Source organism: Culex quinquefasciatus, chromosome 3 (assembly GCF_015732765.1).
Source record: "Culex quinquefasciatus strain JHB chromosome 3, VPISU_Cqui_1.0_pri_paternal, whole genome shotgun sequence".
Taxonomy (NCBI): domain Eukaryota; kingdom Metazoa; phylum Arthropoda; class Insecta; order Diptera; family Culicidae; genus Culex; species Culex quinquefasciatus.
Window position 1 is genome coordinate 55112459 of NC_051863.1, and position 15312 is coordinate 55127770.

General features: G+C 34.2%; 1 protein-coding gene across 2 annotated transcripts in view; it reads left to right on the forward strand.

Moving 5' to 3' along the window:
• The window catches only part of LOC6048632 (galactokinase), a 112334-nt gene extending 97418 nt beyond the window's left edge, over positions 1 to 14916 (forward strand). For both annotated transcript variants that reach the window (XM_038262851.1, XM_038262850.1), the window contains exons 7-8: positions 2246 to 2355; positions 14531 to 14916. In XM_038262851.1, coding sequence (XP_038118779.1) covers positions 2246 to 2355; positions 14531 to 14830 — 410 coding nt within the window. In that variant the 3' untranslated portion in view covers positions 14831 to 14916. The remainder of the gene's footprint in view (positions 1 to 2245; positions 2356 to 14530) is intronic.
• The last annotated feature ends 396 nt before the right edge of the window (positions 14917 to 15312 follow it).

The following is a 15312-nucleotide window of genomic DNA, read 5'->3' on the forward strand; positions in this document are numbered from 1 at the left end:
ATGGCAGACTTGATTTTTCAGTCTCGTAAATATTTTTACCGGAAAGCTCGTCCAATTTCCCATAAGTTTGTCTTTGACCACATTTCAATTGGATGTATGGGCTTACAGATATAAGCTTATTTACTATCCAGGTTACTATACTACACTGAAAAAATATTATGTTTTCAATTATGAGCAATGTAATTAGCTTATATCTGCAAGCTCATACATCCAATTTAAATGTTGTCAAAGATAAACTTAATGGAAATTTGACGAGCTTTCCGGTAAAAATATTTACGAGACTGAAAAATCAAGTCTGCCATATAGAAATTGCCAAAAACCATCAAAAAACCTATTTTTTCAACATTTTTATTTTTAAAACCGCTGTAACTTTACAAGGATTGGACTTAGGACAATGGTCAATATGGAGACTTTATGTAAAATTGTCTGGAAAATCGATTCCCGTATTCGGTTTTTGAAAATTTTGACGTTTAGAGCACTTTTCAAAAAAACAGTTTAAGTAAATGATTTTTGTATTTTTTTAGGTGAGTTGCTCCATCCTGCATTTTTCGTGAGTCTTTTTGTAACATCTTAGGCTATCTTCACAAAAATTTGAACGAAAAAATCGTGGGCCCCTCAAATTTGACTTTTAAACTTAAAAATCAAAAAATCTCATAAAAGTTGGGTGTTTTTTTCTTTCAGTGTATTTTTATCGAAAAGCCCGTCAAATTTCCTACAAGTTTGTCTTTGACCACTTTTTGATACGATGCAACGGCTTCGAGATACAGAAATATTTAAATTCCGAATTACAAAAATATTTAAAACACTTACGCCCTTCTCAAATGTCATTATCGAGTGGAACTGGCTCCATATACACAAAAATGGCTTATATAAGCGAATGACAACATGTCTACAAAGTTTCATTGAAATCGGAGAGGGTCGGGTACAACCGATTCCCTATTTGGCATGGAATTGCTCAAAGTTACACGGAAAAAAAATCTTGCCGATTTTTGAAATTATTTATTTATTCACAAAGACTAAATTTCCAGAAATTGCTATTTTTTTATTTTCGAGATTTTTTTTATATGCAACGCAACTATTGAGCAAGGCTAACATTTCAAAAGGGCCAAACATCCAATATTACGCATTTTTGAAATTTTAGTCTTGATTAAATAAAATGAAAATATTGTTTTCGAAAAGCTCGAAAAAAATCACGAATATTTCATATTTAACATTGAAATCGGACCATTGGTTCCTGAGGGGTTGTACAGTCATTACAACATTATAAGAAACTCACTCAAGTGTCTTGTCTTCCAATCCAATCGGTGTAATTTTTATTCCAATCAGAATATTTTTTTTATGAGTCTTTTGATCTTGTCTCCAACCTTTCTCATTTTTTCCTGCATCGTATAGAGGTATTTAATGTTCTCTCTCATGAAAAGCTTGTTGTTGAGTTGTATGTATTGTATTAAATACTTTCGAATGATTTGTAGAGTTCTAAGAAAATCGTCAACGTTAGCGTTACTTCAAATATTGTGTGTTACCAGTTTCTTTGTCTTTGTTGAGAGTCTGATTAAATAAATTCTTTATTTAACTTAGTACAGTTTAAGTCACTTAATTGCGATTTATGGTTTTGAGATTGTCTATTATGATGGCTTTTAACTATTTGTTTTCGATGACACTTAAGGTGTTTTGTGTAGTTTGTCTTTTATCTACAGTAAAAAATGATGATTTTACATCTGTTCCTAAAATTAAACCATTTTTTACTGTGTAGTTTGTATTTTATGTTATTAGCTTATAAAACTTTTGTTCGGTTTGGTTAACATTTTCACATTTTCATTATTTTCAAAGTATTATGTTTCCTGTAGAAAACTAAAATAATGGTTGAAATAAAGTGCTGTCTGCGAAATTGAATTCATTTAATTTTTCTCCTATCACTTAGCCTTTAGAAACAACTTTATAACTCTGTTTCCTTATCTCTCTGTAAATGTACACATTTCCCAAACTCCTTAAACCAACTCTGTCAAGTGTTTTCCATCAACTGGTGAAAAGTTTCTCATCCATGTCCTAATGATACCCTGGTTTACATTTTACCGGATTTTCACACACACCCACACACTCACTCACCTGTTGGCCGGAAAATCTCAACACTTCTCATTAACTCAACAACGACGACGGCGTGTAACCATCACCCACCAACCCGTTTAACGATGTCGTCTTGATGATGCGTGGTGGATTTTTCACACCCAATTCCACTCCCCCCCAGCACTGAAGGGAGCTGACGAGGTGCTGCTGAAACGGGCCCGTCACGTCATCACCGAGATTAAACGCACGACCGAGGCGGCCGACGCGCTCAGGGCGGGCGACTTCGAAGAGGTGAGTGGTTATTATGCGAACATAAATTCTACAGTTACAACGAATTTACATATGGTCCAGACTCGATAATTCGAAGATCTTGTTAAAATTCTGGAGCAACATTTTAAGGGGCGGTATTTTTTCATACCATTTCAATAACAATCACTGTTAAAATAACAGAAAGTGTTATGGAATCTTCTTGAAAAATCCATTTTAGCATGAGAGTTTAAAAACAGTTTATATTATCATAACAAAATTTGTTATTAGTCTGACATTGGTAGAAAGCAAAAACAACTTGGGAATAACATTTTTTGTTATGGAAGAATACCGTCAACTGTTAATTAGGATGATCGGATTAGTTGTTAAAATAATAAAAAATAATAACAAAGATTTGTTCGAAGAATAACTAAAATGGTATTCGTCTGTTTTTACAATAACAATCAAATAAAAAATAAGTCATAACGACGAGTAACAAATTTTGTTATAAATAACTTAACATTTTATTGGTCTAGTATTTTCAAATATAAAAAAAAAATAATATTCCCAAGTTATTTCCGGCTGCTCGGGATCGCTCTTACGGTCTTTCATTATACGCGTTTAAATGGGACGAAAGGCCGTAAGAGCAATGTTGTACCGCCCCTTTCAAATGTTGCTCCAGAATTAAAATTCAGATAATCGAAACACTAATGAAAATCGTTGGCTTATTTATGATTGTGACCCTTAAACTACGCTTAAATGTTTTGGAATTTTTAATGCTTCGATTAAATTTTTAATTTATTAGGCAATCATCTATCATTACCATTATTTTTTCATTTTCTTTTTTCATTTCAATTTTGACTAAATTATGGTTCTAGAACTAATAAAAAAAGATTTTTTCATATGATAATTTTGCATTTAAAACATCCCTTAACAACTGTGAAGTATGCAATTTTTGTTATTTTCTTTTCGTGCTTTACGATTTATTTTAAACTTTGTAGATTCCTTAATTATTCCCAAAGAAGTTTCGCCATATGAGCAACTCTCTACGAAATCCGATTTCGACCATTTTTATTTTTTGTATTTTTTGATTTGACTCAAACTTTACAAGTCTCCATACAATTTTGGCAGCTGTCCATACAAAAATGGTAAGTAAATATTCAAACAGCTGTAAATTTTGAGTGAATTTTCTGATCAATTTGGTGTCTTTGGCAAAGTTGTAGGTATTGTTGAGGACTATTGAGAAAAAAATAGGTACACGGAATTTTTTTTTTAAGGATTTTTTTATCAACTTTTATTTCACTAGAACTCAATTTCCCAAAATACGTATTTTTTGATTTTCGAGATTTTTTGATATGTTTTAGGGGACAAAAATCCGCAACTTTTGAGCCATAGAGAAACATGGTCAAAAAATCTGCCGCCGAGTTATGAATTTTTGAAAAAATAGTGATTTTTGGAAAAAATCGAAGTTTCATGCAAAAACAAGTTTGACATTATTTTTTAATGCAAAATTGAATTTGCAATCGAAAAGTACTCTACATATTTTTTGAAAAAGGGCTCCGTTTTCTAGATATAGCCACCGAAAGTTTGATTTTATCGAAATATTTGCAGTTTTTCAATTTTTAAAAATAGTGACCATGAGTGACCATTTCTAAAAATATTTTTTTTGAAAAGTTCAGAAAATTTGCTATAAAATTGTCTAAGAGACATTGAAGATTGGACCTTTGGTTGCTGAGATACAGCGGTTTAAAGAAAAAGAAACACGAAAATTGAAGTTTTCTAAATCTCACCCAAACAGCCCACCATTTCTAATGGGAAATTGAGTTTTAGTAAAAATAAAGTTGATAAAAAAATCCTCAAATTTTTTTTTCCGTGTACCTATTTTTTTCTCAAAAGTCCTCAACAATACCTACAACTTTGCCGAAGACACCAAATTGATCAAAAAATTCACTCAAAAGCTATTTGAATATTTACATACCATTTTTGTATGGACAGCTGCCAAAATTGTATGGAGACTTGTATGGGTGAACCAATGACACAAAATAGCATATTTGGGTATAGGGAAGGCCTCCACAAAGTTTGAGTCAAATCAAAAAATACAAATAAAATCCATTTCCGGTTTTGGAAGAGAATTGCTCATACGTTAAGCATACATGTTTGCACACAATTTTTACAGTTGTCCAAATCAATCGAAATATTCAAGAATCTGAATCTTGAGAATGGAAATTCTGATGAATTTGGGCAGGGGCAGGGAAAAAAGAGATATATTCTTTAAAAAATAAAAAAAAATTACGTGTTATAACTCAAAAAAATCAATTCAAGCAAAAACATGATTTTTTTGGAAATTTTGATTATTATGTGTTTTAGAGGAGCAAAAAAGTCAACTTTTGAGCTATGACTCAATGAGGGTAAAAATAGTTGACAGTGTTGTAATTTATTTTCAATCTTTGTAAGAGGGACGATACAATCTCACTTCATATTAAGATGCATAATAAGAATTCAAATCATGAAGAACTAATTTTAAAAAAGGGCCTTGTGATTGAAGCGAATCCTTTTCAATCGTTTGTTTAAAGTCTGCAAAAAAAAATGCTAACAAAAAATGGCAACTCTTTCAAATATTTTTTGCCCCTAAGAAATTTTTCAACATTTTGGAAAAAAGATCATTTTTTGTATTTTTCATTTGGATGCAATCAACGAAGACATTTGCATCATTAGTTCATCCATACAAATCTTCATACAATTTTGACAGTCATAGGCTATAAAAATATCAAAAATGGTATCATTAGAACAGATTTCTATTCAATTTGGTGTATTCAGCAAAGTTTTTGATATGTTTTGCTAAAGAAAAATGTGCAAAAAATGTCACACTCTGAGAAAATAAATCAACTAGTTTTGGAAAATATCTTTGCTAGAAAAGTTTAAAATGACAAAAAGCCAGCTTTTGAGCATAGGTTGATCGAAATTAATTCAGCAGTGTTGCCAACTTTTGAACTTGGTTCGAATAACTAAACTTTGTTAAATATTATTTTAAGATGTAATATTAAATTTGCAATCGAAAAGTACCTACATTAAATTGATATCGTGCAGGGTTGTCAAGTTGTACCCATTTAAAATTCATTTCTTGTTAATAATAACGTGACATTTTTACCCTTAGCTTAACCACAGAGTCACCAAACAAATATTTTTTTTTAATTAAGACTAACATTTCAAAAAGGCCAAACATTCAATATTACGCCCTTATAAAATTTAAGTTTTGATTTTTTTTTTCAAAGTATTGTTTTCGAAAAGAAAAATTTTACAATTGGTTCATATTTTAACATTGAAATTCCGATCATTAGTTGCTGAAATATCGACATTAGAAAATTGAGGGTTGTTTCGGTGAGACTCAAAAAACTTCAATTTTCCTGTTTCTTTTTCTTAAGACCGCTGTATCTCAGCACCCAGTGGTCCAATCTTTCTATATTTTCCGGGAATTTGCGAAATTCAAGCGGAAGTATACATTTTCTTAAGTTTTAGGAATTATTTTTTGAAACATGTTGGGTAATTCTCTACCAACTCACACGAAATCGGGAAAAGTTGCCCCGAACCCTCTTCGATTTGCGTGAAACTTTGTCCTTAGGGGTAACTTTTGTCCCTGATCACGAATCCGAGGTCCGTTTTTTGTTATCTCTTGACGGAGGGGCGGTACGACCCCTTCCATTTTGAACATGCGAAAAAAGAGGTGTTTTTCAATAATTTGCAGCCTGAAACGGTGATGAGATAGAAATTTGGTGTCAAAGGGACTTTTATGTAAAATTAGACGCCCGATTTGATGGCGTACTCAGAATTCCGAATAAACGTATTTTTCATCGAAAAAAACACTAAAAAAGTTTTAAAAATTCTCCCATTTTCCGTTACTTGACTGTAAAAATTTTTGGAACATGTCATTTTATGGGAAATTTGATGTTCTATTCGAATCTACATTGACCCGGGAGGGTAATTTTTTCATTTAGAACAAAATTTTTCATTTTAAAATTTCGTGTTTTTTCTAACTTTGCAGAGTTATTTTTTAGAGTGTAACAATGTTCCACAAAATTGTAGAGCAGACAATTACAAAAAAATTGATATAGAGACATAAGGGGTTTGCTTATAAACATTACGAGTTATCGCGATTTTACGAAAAAAAGTTTTGAAAAAGTTACTTTTTGCGTTTCTCTTTGTTTCGTCGTCCGTGTCTGTCGCGGGTGACCATGAATGGCCATGATCGATGACGACCAACTTTTTCAAAACTTTTTTTTCGTAAAATCGCGATAACTCGTGATGTTTATACACAAACCCCTTATGTCTATACATCAAAGTTTTTGTAATTGTCTGCTCTACAACTTTGTACAACATTGTTATAGTCTAAAAAATAACCCTGCAAAGTTAGAAAAAACACGCAATTTTAAAATGAAAAATTTTGTTCTAAATGAAAAAATGACCCTTCTGGGTCAATGTAGATTCGGAAAGTACATTAAATTTCCCTTAAAATGACATGTTCCAAAAATTTTTACAGTCGAGTAACGGAAAATGGGAGAATTTTTAAAACTTTTTTAGTGTTTTTTTCGATGAAAAATACGTTTATTCGGAATTCTGAGTACATCATCAAATCGGGCGTCTAATTTTACATAAAAGTCCCTTTGACACCAAATTTCTATCTCATCATCGTTTCAGGCTGCAAATTATTGAAAAACACCTCTTTTTTCGCATGTTCAAAAATGGAAGGGGTCGTACCGCCCCTCCGTCAAGAGATATCAAAAAACGGATCTCGGATTCGTGATCAGGGACAAAAGTTACCCCTTAGGACAAAGTTTCACGCAAATCGAAGAGGGGTCGGGGCAACTGCTGTGTGAGTTGGCGGAGAATTACCCTGTTCTGAAAAATAATAAATGAACAAACTCAACATGATTTTGTTCAATTAATTGTATTGTTTGGTATATTTAATTAATCAGACTATCACAAATTATGCAAACAGAATTATTTCTGATAATATAAATTTTTGAAGCAACTGGGAATAGATCTTGCTTAATGAGTATTAAATTATTATAATTAGGTAAGCTTTTAACAGGTTGATGTTATTTCATCAAAACAATTTTAACTCCTTATCTCCAAATTAAAATTGAGATTTTTTTACGTTTTTGTTTACCATGATCAAATGAGATGAAAACCGAATTTGTGAAAAAAGAATTAATTCAATTTGTTGAATACCTAGTACTAAAGAAATTACAATTTGAATTAAAAGAATAATGAGCACTGGTGCAACTACAGGTTAGAGGGTTAAATGTGAAAAAAATAGAAGACTTTTTGTGGAATGATGTTAATTTATCGTATAATTCAAATCATGTTGCATAATAAGGCCGATGCAAATATTTAAAAAAGTTTTTGTCCCTCGGCCCTGGCCGAGGTCAAGGGGGGGGGGCAAAAAAATAAAAAAAATATAAAAATTAAAATAACAAGCCATAGTCTTCACATTTAAATGAAAAAAGTGTTTTTTACACTAGTTCAGTTGTTTTGCAATCATTAGTTTTCAAAAAATCTAAGATGTGACAAAAACAAAAATTGTATCGAAAAAAAATGATTTTGCATCGAAAATTTTCAAAAAATCTTAAGATTTTTTAATAAACCCAAACATGCTAAAAATGATTTTTTTTATTTGATTTCAGCTGGCTGCACTTGAATTTTCATTGAAATTTTGAAGTTTATTGTAAAAATATTTTTTTTTGCCCCCTGATTTTTCGGGGTGACAAAAACTTTTAAAAATATTTTTACCAGCCTAAAACAAAAAAAAATCATTGAAAAATAACTTTCTTTTGTTTGTTCTCAAAAAATGCAAAAATATATTCAAAGCTTGCTTCAAATATTTGAAAACATTGGGTTGTTTGGAGTAAAACCAACACTAAAAAGCTGAAACCAGTATTTGTCATGAAAAACATAATTTCTGCATGTTTTTTTCTCATTTCAATAAACTACTCACAGAGGCATGTTTAAAATTTCTAATCAAAATATACCAAAATACATTTTCTTGTAGTTGAATGTTTTTTTACATGCAGTCAAGCTGATCACTTATTTAAACCGTTAATGTTGATGTCCTATACAATTTTGTTGCATAATATTAATTAAAACCAAGATCATAACAATTTTCAATAAATTTTAAATATCCCGGGAATTCCCGGGAGATTTGTAACCCCAGGAAATTGGACGCTCTAATTAAGATGCAATATCAATATTGGACTAAAATTGATGTTTTTGGTCTCTTCCAGGTGGATTTCTGTCGAAAAAACGCATTTTTTTCTATTTATTTAGACTAATTTTCTCAGTAAAACCAATATATGCAGCTTGTAGGAAATTTCATGGCGAACATTTTTCCTTCGAAGAAAATGCAATTTTGATACTCCAGTGCCGAGATATTTAAGTTTTAGTGATAAAAAAGTGCTAAATATCAAAATGACCTCAAGATGGGACAGGCTAATGGCCCTCCATAAAAAAATCTGTGAAGTACTTTGTGATTGATGTATCAAAATTTCGACGGTTTTGTTCGAACGCGAATTAGTTCAATACCAAGCGTTGGATTGAGGTGCTCTTTGTTGCGTTGGGTGCGTATGGATCCAAGGAAGGTTCTTACGCCAAAAAGTGACAGCTTTGGCCACTCTGGAACCGACTCCGGAAAATCTGCAGATTGCTTGGCAAAAATCACGTGAAATCTAATTTTGATTAGAGGAGGTTGAATAAGCAAACAAGCTAAATACGTTAATTTTTTTGTATTTTATTTTTCCCAATAATCACTATTTTTTCAAAAATGCATCACTCGGCGGCAGAATTTTTGACCATACTTCTTTATGGCTCAAAAGTTGCGGGTTTTGATCCCCTAAAACATATCAAAAAACCTCCAAATAGCAAAACAAACAAATTTTGGGAAATTGAGTTTTTGTGAAAAAGTGAATTAAATAATCGGCAAACAAAATTTTCCGTGTACCTGAATTGTCCTCAACAATACCTTCAACTTTGCCGAAGACACCAAATTGATCAGAAAATTCATTCAAAAGTCACTGTTTTTCGAATATTTACGTACCATTTTTGTATGGACAGCTGCCATAATTATATGGAGACTTGTACGGGTGACCCTTTTTTTTTTTTTTTTTTTTTTTTAATTTATATTTATTCAAATTTATTTTCCATGTACATTCATTCAGTTAAAATATTATTGAGTGTCCAATCACAAACGATGACTTTTCACCTCAATTTTAAATACTAGCAACTTTCATTTATTCATGAAATATTGTAGCTTTCGCTATTCAGTGATTTCAAATGTAGGAGGTCCTACATGTACAAAAGGGAAAAGGGATACTTATAAACTATATAAAGAGCGGATCAATGCAGCTGAAGACTGCAATGATTTTTGTCGAAATGCATCAATTATCATATTGGACATAACATCCAAAGTGTCAACATCGGCTAATTGATGAAGTTCACTGGTGCTGAACCAGGGAGGAAGTTTCAGAATCATTTTCAGAATTTTGTTCTGAATCCTCTGAAGTTTTTTCTTTCTGGTTAAGCAACAGCTTGTCCAGATCGGCACAGCATAAAGCATGGCAGGTCTGAAAATTTGTTTATAAATTAACAGTTTATTCTTGAGACAAAGTCTAGAATTCCTGTTTATAAGTGGATACAAACATTTAATATATTTGTTACATTTAACCTGGATACTTTCAATGTGATCCTTGTAAGTAAGGTTTTGTCAAAACCAAGTCCAAGATATTTCACTTGATCCTCCCACTTTAAATTTACCTCATTCATCTTTATAATGTGATGACTTTTTGGTTTAAGAAAATCAGCCCTTGGTTTGTGAGGGAAAATAATAAGTTGAGTTTTGCAGCATTTGGAGTAATTTTCCATTCTTTCAAATAAGAATTGAAAATATCCAAGCTTTTGTAATCTTCTTGTGATGACACGAAGGCTTCTGCCTTTGGCGGAGATGCTTGTGTCATCAGCAAAAAGTGATTTCTGACATCCTGGGGGCAAATCAGGCAAGTCAGAAGTAAAAATATTGTATAAAATTGGACCCAAAATGCTTCCTTGAGGGACGCCAGCACGTACAGGTAGTTGATCAGATTTGCTATTCTGATAACATACCTGCAGAGTACGATCCGTCAAATAATTTTGAATAATTTTCACGATATAAATCGGAAAATTAAACCTTTTCAATTTCGCAATCAAACCTTTATGCCAAACACTGTCAAATGCTTTTTCTATGTCTAGAAGAGCAGCGCCAGTAGAATAGCCCTCAGATTTGTTGCTTCGAATTAAATTTGAAACTCTCAACAACTGATGAGTAGTTGAATGCCCAAGGCGAAATCCAAACTGCTCATCAGCGAAAATTGAATTTTCATTAATGTGCGTCATCATTCTATTAAGAATTATTCTTTCGAATAATTTACTAATAGATGAAAGCAAACTAATGGGCCGATAGCTTGAGGCTTCAGCAGGATTTTTATCCGGTTTCAAAATCGGAATTACTTTGGCATTTTTCCAACTACTGGGAAAATATGCCAAATCAAAACATTTGTTGAAAATTTTGACCAAGCAACTTAAAGTTGCTTCTGGTAATTTTTAATTAAAATGTAAAAATGCCATCCTCACCAGGGGCTTTCATATTTTTAAATTTTTGATAATAGATTTTATTTCATTCAGATCCGTATTAAAAACTTCATCTGATGAAAATTCTTGTTCAACAATATTCTGAAATTCTATTGAAATTTGATTTTCAATAGGACTCAAAACATTCAAGTTGAAATTATGAGCACTCTCAAACTGCTGAGCAAGTTTTTGAGCCTTTTCCCCATTAGTTAATAGAATATTATCACCATCTTTTAAAGAAGGGATGGGTTTTTGAGGTTTCTTAAGAACCTTTGAAAGTTTCCAAAAAGGTTTGGAATAAGGTTTAATTTGTTCGACATCTCTTGCGAACTTTTCATTTCGCAGGAGAGTGAATCTGTGGTCAATAACCTTTTGCAAATCTTTTGAATTCGCTTCAGTGCAGGATCACGAGAACGTTGATACTGTCTTCGGCGAACATTTTCAGACGAATCAAAAGCTGAAGATCGTCATCAATAATGGGAGAATCAAATTTGACTTGGACTTTAGGAATAGCAATATTCCTAGCATCCAAAATTGCATTAGTTAAAGATTCCAAGGCTGAATCAATATCAGCTTTGGTTTCTAAAACAAAATCATGATTTAAATTATTCTCAATATGATGCTGATACCTGTCCCAATTAGCTTTGTGGTAATTAAACACAGAACTATTGGGTCTGGTAACTGCTTCATGAGAAAGTGAAAAAGTTACTGGAAGATGATCAGAATCAAAATCAGCATGAGTCACTAAAGGACCACAATACTGACTTTGATTTGTCAAAACCAAATCAATTGTTGATGGATTTCTAACAGAAGAAAAGCAAGTTGGCCCATTCGGGTATAAAACCGAATAAAGACCAGAAGTGCAATCTCTGAACAGAATTTTACCATTGGAATTTACTTTTGAATTATTCCAAGATTGGTGTTTGGCATTAAAATCACCGATGATCAAAAATCGAGATCTATGCCGAGTAAGTTTATTCAAATCCCCTTTGAAATAATTTTTATTTTCCCAGTGCATTGGAATGGCAAATATGCAGCTGCAATCATAATTTTCCCAAAAGAAGTTTCAAGTTCAATGCCCAAACTTTCAATAACTTTTAACTTAAAGTCACGTAACGTGCTATAAGTCATACTACGGTGGATAACTATTGCAACTCCACCGCCATTTCGATTCATTCGGTTATTAGTTATAACTTTATAATCTGGATCACTTTTCAAATAAGTGCCAGTTTTTAAAATGTTTCGGTTATAACAGCAACATGCACGTTATGAACTCGTAAAAGTTGAAAAATTCATTTTCTTTCGCTTTTAAAGAGCGAGCATTAAAATTCATAATATTGATGGAATTACTTAGATCCATGATTAAACTTCAGGGTAAGAACAACATCATTCGCAAATTTTAATCCAATCTGGATTGCTTCCATCATGGATGTAGCATTACTCATTGTTTGAATCAAACCAAACAGTGAGTTTTGCAAAAAGTCATTTTTCAAACGTAACATCGCCGAGATCAGAAGATCCCAAAGCGTTGCCAGCAGAAAAATTTTCAAATGAGATTTGAGGTACCTGCCCAATTTCAGAAAGATTGGTAGAGGATTTAAAATTCGTGGATGAACCCGAAACGACGTTAGCATAAGAAATGCCATTGTTGTTACCTAACTTTTCCACGGTAGGGGTATTTCTAGAATTGTTCGAGTGAGACAGCACGAACGTTTGATTTAAAGATGCAGGTACAACCTGACTTTGAGAAAATTTCGGTTTGGATTTCGGCTGATGCTTAGCACGAGAATCCAAAACCTTTTTCTGATGGGGCAATCCCAAAATTTGATTTGTGATTTCCACCACAATTTGCACATTTAAATTGGGTGACTTCTTTCACGGGACAATTGTCCTTGTCGTGAGAAGAATCCCCGCAAACCATGCATTTTGGAACCATGGCGCAATGATCAGTACCGTGACCGAATGCCTGGCAACGCCGGCACTGGGTCAGATTCTGGCCATTACCGCCATGTTTCTTAAAATGCTCCCACTTTACCCGTACATGGAACAAAAACTGAACTTTGTCCAAAAGTTTCAAATTGTTGATTTCATTTCTGTTGAAATGAATCAGATAAAATTGTGAAGTCAAACCAAAGCGAGAAATATTCCCGTTTGATTTTTTCTTCATTGGTATTACTTGGGATGGGGCAAAGCCAAGCAACACCTTAAGTTCGTTTTTGATCTCATCCACCGACAAGTCGTTGGAGAGACCTTTCAAGACCGCCTTGAATGGACGAGCATTCTTGGTCTCATACGTGTAGAAATTGTGTTTGTGGTTTTTCAAATAACCAACAAAAGTTTGGTGATCTTGTAAAGATTCCGTCAACAAGCGACATTCTCCTCTTCGACCAAGCTGGAACGAAACCTTCAAATTGCAAGTTTCCTTGCAATTCTTCAGTTGCGTTCGAAAGCTGGCCAAATCGGAGACGGAAGTCACTACAATTGGCGGAGCCTTTACTCGTTTCTCGACGGCAGAAGGCTCAGTACGAGGAGAAGGTTCCTTGTCATCAGTTTCGGATAAAACACCGAAACTGTTTGTCAATGGAATTGGAGGATTGACCTCACATTCAGAATCAGAATCAGACCTCAGAAGAGGCTGTTTTCTTTTTCTGTTTCCGTTAGCCGGTTTAGCGTTCAAACGCTTCACCGACGTAACGACCAAATCTTCAGAAGATTTGCGTTTACCTTTGTTTTGACGCATTTTGCAAGCAAAGTTCTCTTAAAAGATGGCTTCGTTTGTAAAATACAACAAAATTTCAGGCGGGGTTAGTCTTGAAAAGACTGTTTAGAATTTTGGAAAATAACTCAGGTAGTCTTTAAAAAGACTGTGAATTTTGTTTTGAAATAACTCTGAGCTTAGGTAGTAAAAAATACCGCAGCTCTAGTGCCCGTTCACCACGAAGGTTCGCAAGACACTCGTACGGGTGACCCAATGACACAGAATGGCTTGTTTGGTCATAGGGAAGGCCCCGACAAAGTTTAAGCCAACTAAAAAAAAATACATATAAAATCCATTTCCGGTTTTGGAAGTGGATTGCTCCGGAGCCTTACTTACAGGCACACAATTTACTATTTATTAATTTGAAAAAAAAAAGTTACGTTCGGTTCAAAAGACTCATTTGTTTCCCAGAATGACTTTTTAAGCATGAAAAATCCCTTTCCCATAATCGTGAATCAACTGAGTAATTGGCATTCACCGCCAGTTACAGCTGATGATGGTCTCATTCCAAATTCCAGCCACATAATTTGTTTTCCCCCGAAAAGCTCTAGCCAAACCTGCGCGACGAGTGCAGTGCACTCACCTCAATTATGATGAGAATAAATATTAAAATTTCCATTCCATTTAAGCGCCATTACGAAGCAGAGCGATGGCACGGCCCAGCCAAATTTATTAACTTTATCTCGTTCATTTCTTCTCATTTCACGCTGTCATCGCCGCCACCCTGGTTCGTGAACCACCCCCGGCGGACAAATGGAACCTACCAAACAAACAAATGACGCCCCATTTGTAACCGGACCCCGGAATCAGATGGGCAAGCTGATGGCCGCGTCGCACAACTCGCTGCGGGATGACTTTGAGGTGTCGTGCCACGAGGTGGACATCCTAGTCGAGGCCACCCTGGGGGCGCCCGGCGTGCTGGGCACTCGCATGACCGGGGGTGGCTTCGGCGGCTGCACCGTCACGCTGGTCCAGAAGGAGTTGGTGGAGGACGCCGTCAAGACCATCGATACGATCTACTCGCGCAAGGTGGGCGGAAAGTTTAAGGCGCGGTTCTTCCTGGCGGAACCGGCAGAGGGGGCGCGGGTCATCAACCTGAGGGCGTACTAGTGGGGGAAGCGAATGGGCAGTGTGGTGACGGGGTTCGGGTGGTTTGTGGTGAAATAATAAAATGTGGCAATTTTTTAACTGTCGTACGAGGTGTGGTTTATTTTGATATCACAGTTCTTAGAATCAAAAGGTGTACTTGACATCTTGAAAGACAGGCTCAATTTTTTTCAATTCAATTCGGTTTTATTGGTGAATAATCAAGATACAATGAGTTATTTTGAAGTGCATAACAGAGTTTTGGAGTTCCTTACAGCTGTGTGTTGCATCATAATCCATTTAGGAACAATTATTTCTTTAACTAAGGCACTAGCAAGAGTAAGAAAAAACTATAAAAAAAACTTACAGAAATTGCAAAGGAAAGGGGATAGAGGAAGAGAAAGCTTATATCCAGATCACAGGTAATTTATCCTTTGTAGATGTGTTTGATCATCAGTTCCCCAAGGGCCAGGAATTGTTCTGCCTTGTTCCGGCAGCTCCGAAAC